Here is an 18,866-nt window from a genome sequence, read left to right as displayed (position 1 = left end):
GCTCCTGGCGGGAGGAGGTTGCCCTGCGGCTGGCTGGGGGAGGCGGCCGCATGCAGGGGGAAAGGCCGCCCGTTCCCTCCGGCGCTGCCCGTGCTCTCAAGGGTGGGGTGAGGGGGGATCACTGCAACAAAGGAAAGCGCCTACATCTAGTCCCGGCTCGGTTCGCTCCCCGGCCGGGGAGAGGGGAACCAGGGCGGGGACGTGTCTTCTCGGGTTCCTCAGCCCATGTGGCCGCGTGCAGGAAGCACCGCGCGCTCTCGGCTGCGGCGCTTAAGCTTTGCCCCCACCCCACCCCACCCCAGCCGGGCGCCCCCTTCCTCCCCACGGAGCGGGCGGCGGTAGCGTCAGAGGCCGGGTCCGCACCTTCGGCTTGTGCAGGCAGCGGCTCAGCTGCCGGGGGAGCCGGGCTGCATCGGACACCCTGCAGGGTGGATGCATTATTCAGCACACGGTGCATTCCGAGCTGCGGGAGCCGAGCTCCTGTGGGACTGTGCATGGGGTGGGTGTGGGTGTGTTCTCGGGTCCAAACACACGCCAAGGCTGGGTGGGGGTGGGATTCAGGGGCACAGGAGCATGCACTTACTTTATCTATGGTGCCCGGGAGCAGGCGGTCCAGCAGCCGGCACAGCACCACCCCGTCTTTCAGAGACGACTGCAAAAACCCCTCGGGGTCCGAGATGGTCTTTTTGGGCGACTCCAGCACGCCCAGGGTGATCAGCCATGTAACGGTCTGCTCCGCCGAGTTCATGGCTGCTGCCGCCGCCGCCGCCGCCGGCGCGCGGAGGGTAAATCCCAGGGAGCGGAGGGGGGGAGCAATCGCGCGCCGGAGGAGGCTGTATTTGGCCTGCGGGCCCCCCCGCTAGGATCCCCCACCCCGGGCTTGGGGGTTTCACATTGGAGCAGCAGAGGCCGGGGCCGCCGCTCCCTCCTCCCTCGCCATGGAGCTGCTGCAGATGACGACTCGCTTTGCCAGATCCAGTGGGTCCAGTTTCGCTCGCTCTCTCCCGTGCGCGTTGGCAGCTTGTCCACTGCCTTTTCATTACACACACATGAACCTGCAGCGCCTCCTCCCCCCGCCGCGGCGGCTGCCTCCGCATGACATCACTGACAGCCGGCGGAGAAGAAAAGACGCCAGGCCCCTTCTCGGCACGCAGACTTGCGGCGGAGCCCGCGCCCCTCCAGCGGGCACGGCTCGCGCGGGGCCCGGCGGCTGCAGCAGGCGGCTCTCCCCTTCGCAGCGCGCGCCGCTTGCTGGCCCCTAGGCGGGGAGCTGCTGTCTCCCAGAGCGTGGCATCTGCCGCACACGGGATGCAAATGCCAACGTTGGAGCTATTGTATAAATGCATAAACGTGGGGATGTGTGTTCCCATACATATACATATTTATACACATCCCCAGTAACCACGGTCAGATTTAGGAGACCATTTAAATCCCCCCCTCCTCCCCTATATACATGGTGGCTAATATTAGTAATCTTTATCCTTTTTCACCTAGAGGTAAAGTGGATATTTGATCTTCAAATCGTGGCATCCTTCAGGATTTTTTTTTTTGGGCGGGGGGAGGGTTGGCGTTCAAATAAGTATGTGTGCCATGTACTCTTTTACTACCCAGCAAGCCAACAGTTGCTGAGTGAACATTTTAATTCAGTGTGTCACCAGATGGATCCTAAACAGTGCAGAATGGACTCATAAATCTATCAGGAATAGGTTTACTCATTATTCTGCTTGACCTTGGTAACGTTAACAACGATCTAACGTTGAACAAACAGTTTACGTTGCATGTGCCCTCTAGTGGAGGGTTGGTTGATGCCACTTGATTGCAATCAGTGACTTCGCCATGTAAAAGAGAACAGATGTATAAATAATGGTTTTGCATCATTCGATATTTCCAAGTGAAAGTGTTTTACTACTATTACATTTGAAGCAGTCACCGCCAGTGTTGCTTCTGGAGCCATACAGGCACTAAAAGAAAAAGAAACCTCCTGAAACAGCTTAACAAAGACTTCCACAAGAAAACTGCAGTTTTTTGAAGGAGAAGAATTGGTTAGACCAAGTCAGGCCTGGTCTACACTAAAATGTTAGGTAGAAGGAAGACACCTTAAGTATGTTAATGTATGTGTCTACACTACTGGGTCCTTTACAGCAACCTAAGTCGCCTCTAATGTCGACTTCTGTAATCCAGTTCTGTGAGAGGCGTAGCATTTAATTCACTTTTCATGGGTCTACTGCAAGGTAGTGCAGACGCAGTTTCAGTGATGTGCTGGGAAGGGCTCTATGTGCACCCTTATTAACATTCGACCACCAAACAGAAAAGCGGATTGGGATGCTGTCTCTACTTTTGATAAAGCTGACCCATTCTGAACAATTGTCAAGTCCCTTTACAGAGCTGACATCCCTGGATTTCATAAAAATATTCCTGAGGAGTAGACTTTTTGTCTTTGGAATGTACCAAATTGTAACTGGTTGCAAAAATTACCAGGGGAGAATACCCCTAAACTCCCCTGCAAAGCTACACACATCTCTGTATTTCAAATTACACAAGTTTAACGTAGTGTACAGCATAAGCATTTTATTTTATATACAATTTTAATTTGGCATCTTTTGCAAGAACAAAGGAAAACACTTATAAAAATACAGTTGGCTGTGGTCAAATTGTTTTTGTTTAAACAGGAAAAAAGTCAATAGATTCGTCAGTCCCTCATTGTCCTCTCTGCAAGTACGCTCATGTGTGTTTTATCAAATGTATGTTTTATCAAAGGCTAAAGGGGAACATTTTTATGGGAATCCCTGGCCAACTGATCCCATTTGGACATTTTACTCATTTGCTTACAGTTTATATGAGCAATGAAGCCAATTATTAAAACAATGTATGGTGACTGAAGTGCTAGCTTCCCTGGCTATGTTCATTTCCAGGCATCATGTCTACAGTCTGCCATATGTTTCACTGGTTTACTTTCTGTGACTTTCCACAATTATAATTTATGGTAGTAGTTGCTAAGCCAGTGTAAAGTATTTACAAATATTTTGAAAATGAACCTGTACAAAATGATTTATAATGTATTTGTGCCTTTTTCCCCATTTACTTCAGTTAAACTACTTCTATCAGTGAAATTATTCAAATTATTCTAGACAAGACCCTATCGAGGAACTTAAGGTTAACATTTTTCAGTGTCCACACTAGGTGCAAAGTTATGTTCAGAGTTTGATAGCTAACATATTTTCAAACACAGTCTGTTTTCCTAGCCTAGACAAGGCCCCTGTGGTTGCAGGATTGGCTCCATCATTAGTGGCCCATCACACTTTGCTATATGTTGCTGCTAAGATCATTTTATATGCACACGGGAAACATAGCAACTGCTGAAGGGCCATCTAGTCCAATATCCTGTCGCTGATAGTGGGCAGCACCAGGTGCTTCAGAGGAAGGTGCAAGCAATCTTGCATGAGGCAGACCTAGGATAGTCTGCCCCCCTCAAAATCCTTTATAGTTAGAGATTGTCAAACTCAAAAACATGAGGTTTAATAACTTTTCCAAAATGTACGCTAGCATTACACTTTTGCTTTTCTACTTACTCCTTCAACATACCATTTAACAGCAGCTAAATAACAAATATCTGTACAAAAAAACCCAGAAGAATATTGGAACATTTGCTATTTTTTGCTATTTTTTTGGAATAACCTAACCTTTGTAAACATATGCAGAGCCTGAAAAAATGATTGGGGCATTCACTCTCTTAGGGAAAGTGTAGGAAGCATTCTAAGGAGAGAGTTATAGCACATGTGCTAGCTTAGGAAATCTTAAAACTTCTGTGCTCTACACGAGAAAACTATTTGGATACCTACAGGAAATCCCAGTCTTAAAAACATCCTGGTCTCTTCCTGACTAAGGGAGAGAGAAATACGTAATCCAGATTTGTTGGATATCTGGCCGTTTTTACAGCATTGCATTTGGAGTGAAATATTAGCTAAAGAAGCATCAGTTGACATAATTTATTTGGACTTTCAAAAAGCTTTTGACAAAATCCCTTACAAGAGGTTATTAAGGAAACCAGCTGGTTTGGGGATGATAGGTAAAGTACTGTCGTGGATTAGAAACTTGCTGAGAGACAGAAAACAGAGAGCAGGAAATAAATGGTCAATTCTCAACATGACAGCAGGTTAGCAGTGGGGGTTCCCAATATGCCGCACTAGGACCGTTGTTGTTTCATAGATCAGTTATCCAAAAAAAGAGTCATTGAATCATATGGTTGGAAGGGACCTCAGGAGATCATCTAATCCAACCCCCTGCTTGAAGCAGGACCAATCCCCAGTTTTTGCCCCAGATCCCTAAATGACCCCCTCAAGGATTGAGCTCACAACCCTGGGTTTAGCAGGCCAATGCTCAAACCACTGAGCTGTTCCTCCCCCCATACAGTCAGGTGGCAAACTGTGTCTCTTCTAAAAAGAAAAGGAGTACTTGTGGCACCTTAGAGACTAACCAATTTATTTGAGCATAAGTTTTCGTGAGCTACAGCACTTTGTTTTATGTTCTAGCCCACCCCCATTCATTTTTCTTTTCTTCTTTGTTTTCTCTTGTGACAATTTTTTTGATTTTCAGTTCTGACCCCCATCCTGTTTATCACTGAAGAAGACAGTGAGATGTTTTGACCAGTTATACTTCTCTCTGTTCTTCTGTGCCTAACAGACGTGGGAACTTGGAAGGGAGCAGACTAAAGGTCAATCCAGAATCATGGTGACAGTCAGTAGTTTGCAGTCTTGGAATCATATTGGATCAATGGCTGTTTTAGGAAACCCGTGGGCAATGTGTTTTTTCCTTCTGTAGGTTTAACCTAGAGACTGACTGTTTCTTTCTGACCCTCCCCGCAATGATCAACACTTATGTATTGCAACGCAGAGCTAATTATTGCCATGTGTCCTACCTAAAGCTACCTTCAAAAAGAGCCTTGACGCTTTAATTTGTGCAGGATCCGGCCTGTCCCCTTAAGTGGAGTAAGCCACCATTGGCACTAATACCCGTGCTCCTTGTTGCTCACTGACCACCTGCTAGCTTCTGAGTGCAGTTGAAGCTGTTGGTTATAATCTATAACTCTTAAAACCAGTGTCTTCCTACCTGGGGAGCAAATCCCCACTATCAGGGAGGTGCCAGGTGAGGTTAGGAGGGGAGAAAGTGGGACAGAGGAACAGTGGAATGGGGGAAAACCATCTGGCCATAGATCCACCCTGCTCCCACTGGAAATGTGCTTCTGCTGCTTCCTTCTCAGCTCCCACAATAGTCCTTTTCACAGTTGGAGGAGCAGCTAAGGTACAGGGCTGCAGTCACAGGCAGCAGCCAGGCAGCTGAAGCTTCTCTTCTGAACCACTCAGCTCAACAGGGGTGGTGTCAATAGGTGATCCCTAGCCCATCCTGAGCAGCACATAATTTTCTAGTGAGTTAGTGAACTAGGGAGGGGGGGAAAGAAAGAAGCAAATAATAAGAAAGAGCAATAAAATAAAAAATAGAATGGAAAAATAAGAGACAAGCTGAACAAGAAAACAGAATTATTTATCCAGGAAGTGCCAAGCTGCTGGACACACTAATAAAGAAGGGAATGACTGCAAAGAGCTTGCATTCTAAAACAAAAGGATAAAATTAAAGAGATGGCAGCCACTGTGCTGGTGCAACGGGCCACTTGAAGGGGAGCTTTTTAGCTGCCAATTCACCCGAAGAGAGTCTCAAAAGGGAAAAACTGGTGTTTAGGAACCACTGCCCTAAATTCTAGGGTTTTGTACCTCAAGTTTTGATTGTGGTACACATCATATAGGTTAGGGTTCGTGTGGACACTCCGCACATAATTGTTCCAGGCTACAGACATTTGTTCTTTACCATTGACGGACCACTTTTCTGAACATTTTCCAGTACAGTGTGGACCCCACAACTGAACGCAGTCTTACAATAACAGCCTCATTAATGCCATGTACAGTGGTTATAACGCCTCCCTACTTCAACTTAATGTTTGCTTATAAATTCAAGGATTACATTTGCTGCCTTTGGCCCTCATGTTGCACTGGGAGCTTATGCTCAGTTGGTTATTGGCCAGGATCTCTAGTCCTTTTCTGAGTCTGTGTCAGAGCAGGTGCCTACCTCAGCTACTGAAGGGGTTTGCCCACACTATGTCTAAGAGGTTTAGGGAGCTTCTGTATCCCCGATTGTTCCTGGCATTCCAGATAGCTTAACAGTCAAAACGTGTTGTTAAATTGTTTTTTATTTCATAACGTTATTGTGATCACTTCTTTCAGATACAGACCTTGCCACAGTCGTCCATTTTTTTCTAACTTCTGTCCTGGATTACTGCTATGTTCTTTAGGACCTACCCTTCAAGAGCACTCAGAAGTTTCTGAGGGTCCAGGATATGGCTGCCTACATGCTTGGCAATGTTGATCACAGGATGTTTTTTTACATCAGTTCAACAACTGAACTGACTTTATCTTTTCGTCCAGGTTCAATTCAAGGTAATGATGTTGATCCATTATGTTCTTTATTAAAATTGATTTCTAATAACCAGTGTTCATTCAAGACATATTTCTATACTGAGCAGAATTTGATCTGTGTTTACCAGGAACAAAAAGTCGAGTAGAACAAGTGTTCTGTGTGATGAAAAGTTTGAAAAGTGAACTGAGTGCAGACACAATCAAGGCTGTTGTTTCACTCAAAGTGAATATTAATTACACTTGTTCAGTGCTTCATGATAAAGTCATTCAGAGAATTACATTAATGGGAAAAAATCCTGCACTCTGAAAAATATGCATATGTTGTGTCAGAACTTAGCCATAATGACACCAGCACGTTTTAAAAAATGAGTACTTTTGTATGAGTATTTTGTGGACACTCGTGAATCACAATTATCCTCGTTTGGGTTTTGAAAATAAGGTCATTGGCTGCGTGAAGCAAGGTCCTGCACTCAATTTGATGGTATTCCTTGTCTGTCCACTTGGTGTTTGTCTGTCTGCTATGATGATAACTTTTGAATGCTGCATCTGATCAGTTCCAAAATTTCAGGGACTGGTCTGGGCATCAGTGGGCAGTACCTAACTGATGCTGGTGAAAATTGGAAAACAAAAAAAGGGGGAATGGGGCACACACACAGAGTCCCTTCCATCTGGTTAGCAGTTAGTAATTATCTATAGATCAAAGAACCGGTTGATGGTAGCCATTCACACCTTCCATCTTAACCATACCCCCCACCTCAGTTCTGCCCATCCACACAATACAATTTAAAAGGTAGACACCCTGAATAAATTATCTCCCAGACAGAAAGAAAAGAAATAAAAATGTGATGGAATGGGGACACACAGAGCCCCTGGCATGGAGGGAAGAATAGAGGACGGTGGTGGGACATATTACCACCCCAGTCATGAAGGAGTTAAAGCAGGGGTCGGCAGCCTTCAGCACATGGCCCATCAGGGTAATCCGCTGGCGGGCCGCGAGACATTATGTTTATGTTGACCGTTCACAGGCACAGACCCCCGCAGCTCCCGGTGGCTGTGGTTCACTGTTCCCGGCCAATGGAAGCTGCGGGAAGCAGCGGCCAGCACATCCCTGCAGCCCACGTCACTTTCTGCCGCTCCCTTTGGTTGGGAACAGCAAACTGCAGCCACTGGGAGCTGCGGAGGGTCGTTGCTGCAAATGATCAATGTAAACAAAATGTCTCGTGGCCCACCAGTGGATTACCCTGATGGGCTGCATGCCGAAGGTTGCTGACCCCTGGTCAAAAGTATACATGGGTTAAAAAAAGAATTAGATAAGCTCATGAAAGATAGGTACATCAGTGACTATTAGCCAAGATCATTGGGTGTCCCTAAACATCTGACTGCTGGAAGCTGGGACTGGACAACAGGGGATGGATCATGTGATAAATGCCGTCTTCTGTTCATTCCCTCTGAAATGTCTGACACTGGCCACAGCTGGGAGACAGGATGCTGGGCTAGATGGACCATTGGTCTGACCCCAGTATAACTATTCTTACGTTAAAGAGCTCCTCTGGGCACAAACAGACCCAGCCCGGTGCAACCTGTGAGGCCTCTCAAACCTGGAGAAGGACAGCTCCTTAAAGGGGAGTGTCCAACCCCCTACAAGGGAGCAGGAGGCAGGAGGCAGAGCTAGACCTCCCTGGCCTCACAGAACAGGGCTGCCTACCAGGAAAATGGCTGAAGAGCCTCTGCCACCTGACCTGCTGGAGAAATAACAGCAGAGGTGAAAGTAAGCCGGTACTGTCCAGTACAGCATACCGGCAAGAGCCAATACAGAGCCGACCATACCAGCAGGGGGCAGCTTCTCCAGGCCAGCAATTTAAAAGGGCCCAGGGCCCTGGGAGTGGCCGGAGCCCCTGGCCCTTTAAATCGCTGCCAGAGCCCTGCGGCTATAGCCCTGGGGTCGCAACGGTGGCCAGGAGCCCCGGGCCCTTTAAATCACCCCCAGAACCCCGGGGCTCCTGGCCGCCACGAACACTACTATGGGGCTCCGGTGGTGATTTAAAGGTCCCAGGGCTCCTGACCACAGCTAACCCAGCCAGAGCCCCAGGCCCCTTAAATCGCTGCCGGAGCCCCTGGGTAGCAGTGGTGATTTGAAGGGCCCAGGGCTCTGGCAGCGATTTAAAGGGCCCAGGGATTTAAAGACCCCATCCCTTCTGCCCCTTCCACCTGAGCCCCCCTCACACCTTGCTCAGGACCCCAGCCCTGTGTACCGGTAAGTCCCTTAAATTACTTTCACACCTTAATAACAGGATTGTCTTCACTTTGTTTTCCCTTTTGTGTTTAGAACACAGGGTGCTCAGCCTGGATCCTTTGGGCCTAGACCTTTTTACAGAGACTACGGACCTCTTACCTTACCTTGTGGGGAACTGCTGGGTGAGTCTAGACAGTTTTGTGGGCTGCAGTGTTGTTTGGTCAACACTTACCATTTTTGATTGTTTTGTGCCTCTTTTATGTTTGCCACCCGCCAAAGGCTTACAACAAGAGGACTATACTCTGCACTCTAAGCTGGCTCTACAGCAATGCCTACAGCCAGCGAAGGATGTCTGTGAGGAGACAGATATCCACCCTCACCCCCTGGGGTTGAACTAGACAAGGCAACCTATGACAGGGACCCTGGTATAGGAGAAGGGGGAATTGGGGTCACACAGCGCCTCTAGTATGGGGGGATGATAATGAAATGGGGGAAGAGGACAGGGGCACACACAGAGTGCTTAGCATGTGGCAGAAGGGGGAATAGGGAGCACACAGAACCTCTGCCAGGGAGGGGAAAATGAGGAACCCATCTATGGGGGGAGTACACAGAACCGCTGGCATGAGAGAGGAGATGGGGGTTGCAGAAATAAAGGGGGATGGGAGGGTGGCACACAGGGAGTTTATGTTGGGAATGGAGGAATGCAGGGAGCCTGTGGTGTGCAATGAGCTTCTTCAAATGTAACAAAGTGTGCAACACCCTAGTCAATGTGTTTATGGTGCAGTCTCTGTTCTCAGGCTTTTGCCTGTGATTGTGGATGGGTGGGAGGAGGGTTAATAGTATATTTGACAGGAATGTGGGGGTGTTTTGAATTGTCAGTGAGATTTCGAAAGGGTTTTTTATTTAAAAAAATGTATCTGTGCTCAATGACTGTGATATTTGGCATGTTTTACAAATTACAAAGGTGGAATGGGCCCCATCCTCACTCTCCCCATATCCCATAGCAACAGTTGTAATCTGCTGGGTCATTCTTGCTGTCAGCTCTTGGGCTTGCATTCTCCAGGCCTGACAGCAGGACATTCTCAGGGGAGAGCCTGTGCAGTTGGAACCTGCTCCCTTTGGCAGTCGGCCAGGCACCATACTTGGCAAGCATTAGGGCCCACTGTAATATATCTTTGTTTAGTCAAGCTTTCATCTGATCTCTGGACTATTTTTGAAGCAGACCACGTGAGCGTATGGAGTCTCTATTTTTAGTGCTACAGAATAATTTGACAACTTTGTATTTATTTTTAATACACACAAGGTACTCAAGTGTTAAGGTGATAGAAACAGTTTACAGATTAGTCAATAAATATCACCATTTACCTTGGGATGAGTGTTTCGTGGATCACCACAAGTGCCTATGTTTAGACTATAGTCCTGTGTATCATCACTTAAGACCCACTTTTGCCACCTTTCCTCACATTCAGTAGCACCTTACTCCACAAGTACTGCTATTGAAATGAACTGAAAGCAGAGTAAGCGACACCTGTGCAAATCATGATTCATATCAGCCTTGCCTATCTACAGCACAGGTTTGCATTGCTCCTGCTATGCTAGCAGCTGGCCAGCAATGGCTGCTGTCAGGACAAATCCCCAGTGTAGATAAGGCCTGAGAAAGGATCACATCCATGGTTCCCAAGAAGACTAAAAAAAACAGTTAAAGGTGGTCTGAAGTCAGTAAGAGTTTGTGTGACCAATGATGATTGGTCAGATCAGCCCTGCATCTTTATTTCCTTCATCTTTTCCTCCCTCTGTTTTCACAGCCTTGCTAGCAACAACTGTCCATTTTGCTTCTCTTTAAATTCACTCAGTTAAAATGAAGAAACATGCACTGCTAAAGTAAGCAAACACATTGGGTACCTTGTACATTGGGTACCTTAAAAAAAGTCCTTACAAAGGCCTTGAGCCAATAACCCTACATGTTGTAGAAAGGCCAAAGAGAGCTTACTTCACAATCGTTAACAAAGGAGAAGCATGAGGGTTATTAAACATGTTGAATTTCCACACAGGACCCACACACAGTGACCCACCATCGGTGCTTCTGTCATTGTCATGCAACAGAGATGATTCATAGGGCCTGATTCTCATCTTACGCTGGCATAAGTCAAGAGTAACTCCGCTGAAGTAAATGTAATTACACCAGTGGAAAATAATGCATGTGAGCAGGGAATTAACTCTTCAGCGTTCAGTGACCCTTAAGCCTCACACTTCCATCAAAGCACTGGGGTAGTATAGTTCATTTTTAAACACACTAGGCAGTATTATAAAGTCTTACAAGAACTGTGGTTGGCTCAAAAATGTTCATCTCCTTTTTCTATGTTTATCTAGGATTGTTTCTTTGGACAATTGTGTGTGGGTTTTTGTTTTGCTTTTATGTAAAGTGCACTTTAAAAGACAACCCTGCAGCCACAGCTTCCAAGTCTTTTGGTAGGTTTCCAGAAGTCATACTCCAGCTCCTTATGTGTAACACCTATGAAATGGAAATGCATTCTGCAGTTATAATGAGAAAGTCTACTTTAAAATGAGGCAAAATAGGTTTTATCGGGCTAGCTTTGAATTCAGGAGTTCCCAAACACTGCAGCCCTATGAATCTTCAACACGCTACAGGTGCATACACAACCAGGATTAACTGGTGTGATGACAAAGTGAATTCATGAATCCTTTTATATTTAGGTATCTTTCAATTTGGTCTCTGGCCATCCCCCCCAGTAATCTCTGTCTGATCAGTGCAACATACCATTATAATGGCTTCATAAGAAGGTTACCTATAGGCACTGTAAGATTCCTACTTTACTGGTAGAAATAGATTTGGAAACCAGAGGCTTTCCCAGTCATACTGTCTAGCTTTCTCTTAATTATTTGCATAGTCAATTCAATAGCATCAAGACAACAGATACTGTAACTGTTCGGTTTAGCAGTGACAAACCATTTAAATTACGTACCAAGTACTTTGGTCAGAAATCATCAAGTGATCCATCCCCAACAGGTCCACATGAACTGGTGCTTAACTTGAGTTGACCGAACGTTTAGATGGAATCAAAAAAATGTTCAACATAACTTCAAATATCATGCTTTCTTCTCGAAACAAGAAGCTACACTGAATAGGACTCTTCAGAATGCTGCTTCCAATACCCCAGCTACAGAGTGGAAAGCAGGAACACAAAGCTCATTTTTTCCAGGGTCATTTTGTTTTGTTTATACAGAACCTTTAAATCAAAGTATCTACATTTTGGGTTGCTGGAAGTGGTTGTAAATGACTTAGGGGGCTGAGGGACCCTAAACCAGCTAGAATTTCAGTTTGGACAAATTCTCCAAGTCTTCTGAATTTTCAAAGTTTACACCTCACCATCCTTCCCCTAACAACCCTCACCAATCCCCTTCACAGCCATCTGAGACATTGCTGGGCTCACTGCAATGCTGTGACACAAGTTCTACTTGCCTAACCAGAGAGTAAAGATAACATAACCCCCCTGTTGGCATTCAGTACCCCAGCCCTATGGTCATGAAAATAACCCAAATTGCTCCCCACACATCCACCCATGTAGAGAACATGGATCGAAACAGCATCTAGATACCTGCCCTCAGCTCCCCCACCCAACACCTCTGATGGCTGCAACTCCCCCAACCACACAGCCATCCCTCCTTCCCACAACTCCTGTCTTTCCCTTATGCCATCCCATTTCCTGTGCCACTCCCTGCCTCCAGCTACCTTCCCCTCATTACTTTCCTGACTCTCCTGCTTAACCCCTGGTCCCATGGCTCCGGCCTCTCCCCTGCAATCATCTTCTGGCTCCCCAGCTCTCGCCTCTTACCTCAGCCCCTACCTCCAGCCCCTTGGCTCCCCAAGGTCATCTCCTGTCCAGGGCTCCTGGCTCCACCCCATCCCCCATCAGCTCCTGGCTCCTCAGCCCTCTTTCCACTGACTCCCTGAAGCCAACTCCCACCTTTCAGCCCCCCAGAACCACCTCTTATGCTTCTGCCACTCAAACAGCTCATGTCCCCCTCACTCCAGCCCTTCCCAGTCCCACTCCCTGGTTCTAGCCTCCCCCATCAGCCCCTGGCTCCCCAGAGCCTCCCATGCCCCTTCCCCAGCTCCCCATCTCATCCCCCCCAGGCTCCCAAACCCACCCACCTCCAGAGAGCCCCCATGTGCCCCTCCCCAACCACCCCTGGATCCCCAGAACCTCCCCTCACATCCCCCCATCCCCCTCCCTATCGCCCCCTGGGCTCCCCAACCCCCTGCCTCCAGAGAACTGCCTATGTCCCCCACCCCCAGCTCCCCACAAAATGGGTATAAATGGTAAAGCAGAATAACCTGTACCAATTTGATAATCACCAGGTGTGCAAGACATGTTCAGAGGCAAAAAGGGTGTTGTAGGAAAAGAAACCTGACCCCTCTCTTACTTTATCTTGCATTCTCATATTAGTTGCTTTTCCAGCTGTACAGCCTTTCCACTATTCAACATGTAAGTTACATTTGTTTTCTATACCCACTGCTTGTCCAATTTGGGTAAGCTATGCTGTTTTATCATTTATAACTGTCTTCTAACAAACTTGCATTTGGCATGCAAGTTCCAACAACGTTTACATCAACACTAAATTGGGTCACGAGAGAAAGACAGAGGCAAGGCCTAAGTGTGGGCCTCGTACTTTGCTGCCTGACATAACTACACAGAAGTCCCTAACTGCTGCCTTGCTGAACTGCTTTGGCTTGAGTGTTACTGTTTAATGCCACTGTGAAGAAACAGCACCACCAAAGCAACTTGATTTACTTATTTAACCTTGAGAAAGTGTCTGAGGATACACAGGGATAAGAGACCCGCAGCATAGCCACGGCTGGCCCTGGTCGGCTGATGGGGGCTCAGGCTGTGGGGCTAAAAATTACTGTGTAGACATTTGGGCTTGGGCTTGGGCTTGCAGGGTACCAGAGCTCACGCTCCAGCCCCAGCCTGAAAGTCTGGACAGCGATTTTTCAGCCCCAGAGTCCAAGCCCCCTGAGCCTGAGTCAGCTGACCCAGGGCAGTCATGCATTTTTTATCCTTATATTGTCATAAGGTGACCATATTTCCCAAAGGGAAAACGGGACACGGCTCAGGACTGGCCCAAGCCCTTTTCCCCTCTCCACAGGGCTGGCCTGAGCCGTTCACCCGAGCTCTCCAGGCGGGGCTGGCCCAAGCCGCTTGCCTGCCCCCTGTATGAGGCTGGCGCTGGCACCGCTGCTCGCTCAAACCCTGCCTTCCCCATGACCGAGCCTTTCTTCCTCCCCTGTCGGGGCTGACATTGCTGCTTGCCACCCCCACCCAGCACATTCCTCCCCACCCCACTTTTTTGACAAAAGTGGGCATTTGTCTCACTTGCTCTTGCCAACTGATCAAGTTGGCAAGACCAAACAGGACAAATGCCCACTTTTGCCAAAAAAGTCAGGACAGCAGGGACAGGGCTTAAAAAAGGGACTGTCCTGGCCAAAACGGGACGTCTGGTCACCCTCTGTATTGACGTACCCTTAGGGTATATCTACGTTGCAGCTGGGAGTGAGCCTCCCAGCCTAGACAGACAGATGCCTGCTAGCACACTAAAAATAGCTGTGTGGATGTTGTGGCACCAGCAGAAGCTTGGTCTAGCCTAGTGGTTCTCAAACTTTTGTACTGGTGACCCCTTTCAACACAGCAAGACTCTGAATGCGACCCCCCCCCTTATAAATTAAAAACACTTTTATATATTTAACACCATTATAAATGCTGGAGGCAAAGCAGGGTTTGGGGTGGAGGCTGAGAGCTCGTGACCCCCCCTCCCTCTAATAACCTCGCGAACCCCTGAGGGGTCCCGACCCCCAGTTTGAGAACCCCTGGTCTAGCCGCCTGAGCTCAGATCTGGGATTAGGGTAGGCGTGAGCTCGGGCAGCTAGACCAAGCCTCCGCTGGTGCTGCAACATCCACACCACTATTTTTAGCACACTACCTTGAGCCCCACGAGAACAAATCTGTCTACCCAGGCTGGGAAGCTTGCTCCCAGCTGCAGTGTAGACATAGTGATCAGGACAATGCACTGCAAATGGTACCAAAAAATCCCTGTACAAATTGAGAACAATTCCTGCAAAATCAAACACCCCTTGTACAATTTCCTCATGATTTTCATAGAATATCAGGGTTGGAAGGAACCTCAGGAGGTCATCTAGTCCAAGCAGGGCCAAATGCCCCATTTTTGGCCCAGATTCCTAAATGGTCCCCTTGAGGGTTGAACTCACAATCCTGGATTTAGCAGGCCAATGCACAAACCACTGAGCTATCCCTCCCCCCATTTTTTCCTCTTCTAGATCATACTATTAGCCAGACCAACTTCTACCCCAGTGATCAATATATACTTCTTTCTTAGCATCATTACAGTCAGTATGTAAATCTGTGTCTACGGTTCAGGCACTTCTGGAAAACTGCATTATTAAATGAAAGTAGCTGACATGCGAAATAAATCTTGAGGTCATCTCTCAGGCAAAACTCCCATTTAAATCAGTAGGAGTTTTGCATGAGAGAATAGTGACTAAACATTCAGACACAACTTCAGGGTCTGCCCTTTTATTTCAACAAGAAACTAACAGCTTTTTTATTTCCTTATCAGATTTCTAGTTTTTACTCTTAGCCATATATTGACACTCATAGGTGCTAGAGCTAGAGGTGTGGCTTGAAGTGGTTTCCATTCTGTACAGGGTTTACTGTTTGGTTCAATGGCTCTCAGCATTGTCACCATAAATATGGTTCCAGCCCCCCTGTTGGCATGACAGCTGTTCAAGAGAGGTTGCTAGTGGTAGTGGTAGTGTCTTGGGTTAGCGTGGAGAAAAGTGTATTCATCCCCTCAATGGCTGAACTACTTTAGCTCAGAGTTAAAAAGTAAGTCTCTTTGGCAGAGACCATATATCGTATACTTCATCAGAAAAGGTGAGAGTTCCAGAAAGTTATGAGCAACTGGAAAAAGTGGATTATAAAGGAAACTCACAGGCACCTTTAACAACATCTGTTGCCACATCTGTTTCTCACTCCAGTTAGATACAGGGCCTATTTTTTTTATTTTTTGGAATATACACAGACAAATTCAGTTTCCTCTTTGCTTGAACATACTGTGTTCTTCTTATCATATCCCTTTAGAGCCTGTGCGGAAGTAATAAAGTATATCTCTGCTTCCAAAGATATGTCTCGTGTAATCAGGAGTAATTCACTGAGTGGAATTACATCAGTTTTACATCAGTAAAGTGAGAAAACAGTCATGCTCATGGAGTGTTGGCCAACTTTTTCAGGGATCATCTCTCAAAATCTGCACATTCATAGCATTCTTCAAGTAAGAATGTCTCTCCTCCTCCACCACAGCAGTGTCCCGCCTCCTTCTGTTGGCCCCTGTAGCGGGCTGTTCCAACAATTGAATTGGGGGTGGGGATCCACTGCTGTGGAGGCATAGATCCTCCATACAGATGGCCTGGCTTCCTACGGGACTCACATCCCATTCTACAGGACACTAGCCCTCCTTTCACCCCATGGAGCAAAATGAAGGGAACCTTGTTGAGGTTTTTCCCCTAGACCCCTCCTGTGGGTGTAATCGCAGGAGAGGATGATCTGGTCCCTGCGAGTGATGCTCTGCGCCTTTCCGGATTTTGCCTATTGAGGTCAATAAGGGTTTATCTTCAAAGAGACACTGCACAAATTTAAAATAGGGTTGGGCATCTGACCAGTCCAAAATAATTGGCCAATTGACCAGTCAAATATTGGTCAAATAATTTAAAGCACTAACTTATTAGAATAGTAACAACAGTAACACTACAGAGCAAGACTTTATGGTCTCCAATTGACTTAGCCATGGGCCTGGTCTACACTACAAAGTTGGGTTGATGTAAGTTGTCTTGCGTCAACCTAGTTGTGCACGTGTTTACACTGAAATTGTCTCCAGACAACACAAGCACACTGTTACAGCAAGGCAGTAACCCCACCTGCCCAAGCAGCTTTGAGCCAGGGTTGATCTACTGAGATTGACACCATGGGCGGCAGGTAGTATAGGCAGGGAAAGGCTGTGCCTCCCCAAACAGCCTTGCATGACCCTGCCCATGCTCAGCCCCAAAACCCCCTCCTGACTGCTTCCAGTTCCCGTCCTGCTCTTCTGTGGCCGAGAGGCTGGGGCAGGTAGGTTGGGGCCAGTGCGAACAAGGCCTGGGGCTGGGGGCACTGGGGCTGGGGGTACTGGGGCTGGGACCATGCCATGCCACCTGTCCATCCGCCCAGTGCTGGGGGCACTGGGACCACGCTACCCGTCCAGCACTCCAGGGCTGGGAGCACTCCGGGGCTAGGGCTGGTCTAGCCACACCACCCGCCTGGCGCTCTGGGGCTAGGGCCACTTCGGCCGTGCCGCCTGCCCAGTGCTCCGGGACCAGCGGCTGCATGGGGGGTGGGTGTGCTCCAGTGTGGGGGCGGGAGGGGAGGAGAAAGAAGGAGAGGGGCAAGGCCTCTGGCTGAGGGGGAGGAGCTGGGAGCTAACGACACTTTCACCTACTGCCCATGGTTGACGCAGCGCAAGTGTCAAAACTCTGTGACCTGTGTTCACACTAACAGTCCTCCAGCAGCTGTCCAACAATGTCTGCTCAGGTCACAAATATGAACTCCATTGCCCAGAGGTCACAGAGATTCGAAGCCACCCCTCTCTTTAGAATCCCCACATATTTTTGAAATACCTTTTCTGGATTGTCCAGCTTAGTGAGCACACCTAGCATTTCTCCACTGTTTTGAGCAACTGCCAAACCAATCATGCCCGCTCCGCACACTAGATGCCCTCCAGCCTGTGGGAAGCTCCTGGGCCTGTGGAAAGAAGAGGCTGTGTGAGGCTTGTTCTGTGAACCAGCTGTAGAAATGTGGACATCTGTGAAAAAATTGTACGGGGATGCAGGTGAAGCAGTAAGACAGGGATCAGCAGCTGTGCCATGTGAAAGTGAAGGAACTGTGGCAGGCATACCACAAGGCCAGGGAGGCCTACAAGAGATCTCATGCTGAGCCCCAGACCTGCTGTTTTTACCAAGAGATGCATGCCATACCTGGTGGAGATCCCACCACCACCCTGCAGCTCCAGTACCTTTGAGGAGCCTGAGACACAGACCCCTGCAAGCCAGTGATGCATCAGACCATGAACAGAGAGCCTCGAGAGCGAATGTGGCAAACAGTATGGAGAAAGGCCCAGGAATCCCAGCAGGAAAAGGAGGGGGATATGCACCAGGACATAATGGGGTTTCTCAGCCAGTAAACATAAATGCTTCAGATTCTTGTTGACCTACAGGTCCAACTATCATGGGCTTGTCTCCCTTTTCAGTCAATGGAGAACTCCATTTTAGCACTTCCTTACGCCCCCAATATTCCATTTGGCATTATGGCTGCATCCCTACTCATAACACTCTATACGGGGGATAGTAAGGACAACCACAGCTTCATATTCATTGACCTGTGAGAGCTACGGTTGGTGTATATGTAGCCAAAATGGACAGGAATGTTTTCTACTGTTCTAATTTTAAAGTTCTGTTAATTTATTTGAGAAGTTTGTATTGTATTTGCTCTTTAATTGCACATTAATGTTTTGCACTGCTTTCAGTACACAATACATTGCTAGTTTTGAAAATAAATTCATCTGTATCGCCATCATAACATACACTTCAGAGTGCCCAGCACTACTCGAAGTACCCACTACTTGTACTTCTACACGACCACAGAACTCAGAGGTTCAGTGAAAAACTTATAAATATACTGCAAGCACTGCATAATTCATAGGTGCATTAAAAGACAAAGACAGTGTGATATTCATAAATGTACACCAAGCACTACACACTTCCTAAGAGTCCCAAAAACTGCAGGGCCAGGTAGCACTCCACACCACACTGCTGTGCTCTTTCAAGGCCTCCCTCAGCCACACAGCTCCCTGCTGAGCGCTTCTAACGCCCCTTGAATCTCTGGCTGTTCAAACTCAGCAGACTGCCGCTCCACTTCCATCCCAGTGGAACTTCCCCCACCTGTTCATCTCACATATCTTATACATGACGCAACAGACAGCTATAACTAGGGCTGTCAATTAATCACAGTTAACTCATGCGATTAACTCAAAAAAATTAATTG

At 47.5% G+C, this 18,866-nt stretch overlaps 1 protein-coding gene across 2 annotated transcripts in view; it reads right to left on the bottom strand.

Annotated features, from left to right (window-relative positions):
• ARHGEF7 (Rho guanine nucleotide exchange factor 7) overlaps positions 1-1,245 on the bottom strand; it is a 189,298-nt gene extending 188,053 nt beyond the window's left edge. Inside the window, exon 1 of one of the 2 annotated variants that reach the window (XM_074963778.1) lies at positions 584-1,245. In XM_074963778.1, the coding sequence (XP_074819879.1) occupies positions 584-748 (165 nt within the window). In that variant the 5' untranslated portion in view covers positions 749-1,245. The remainder of the gene's footprint in view (positions 1-583) is intronic. The other variant, XM_074963783.1, reaches the window with a different exon arrangement.
• Positions 1,246-18,866: the final 17,621 nt, after the last annotated feature.

The sequence above is a fragment of the Natator depressus genome, chromosome 1 (genome assembly GCF_965152275.1).
Source record: "Natator depressus isolate rNatDep1 chromosome 1, rNatDep2.hap1, whole genome shotgun sequence".
Lineage (NCBI taxonomy): Eukaryota > Metazoa > Chordata > Testudines > Cheloniidae > Natator > Natator depressus.
Note: the sequence above shows the minus strand (reverse complement) of the source record. Positions and strands in the feature narration are given on the sequence as shown.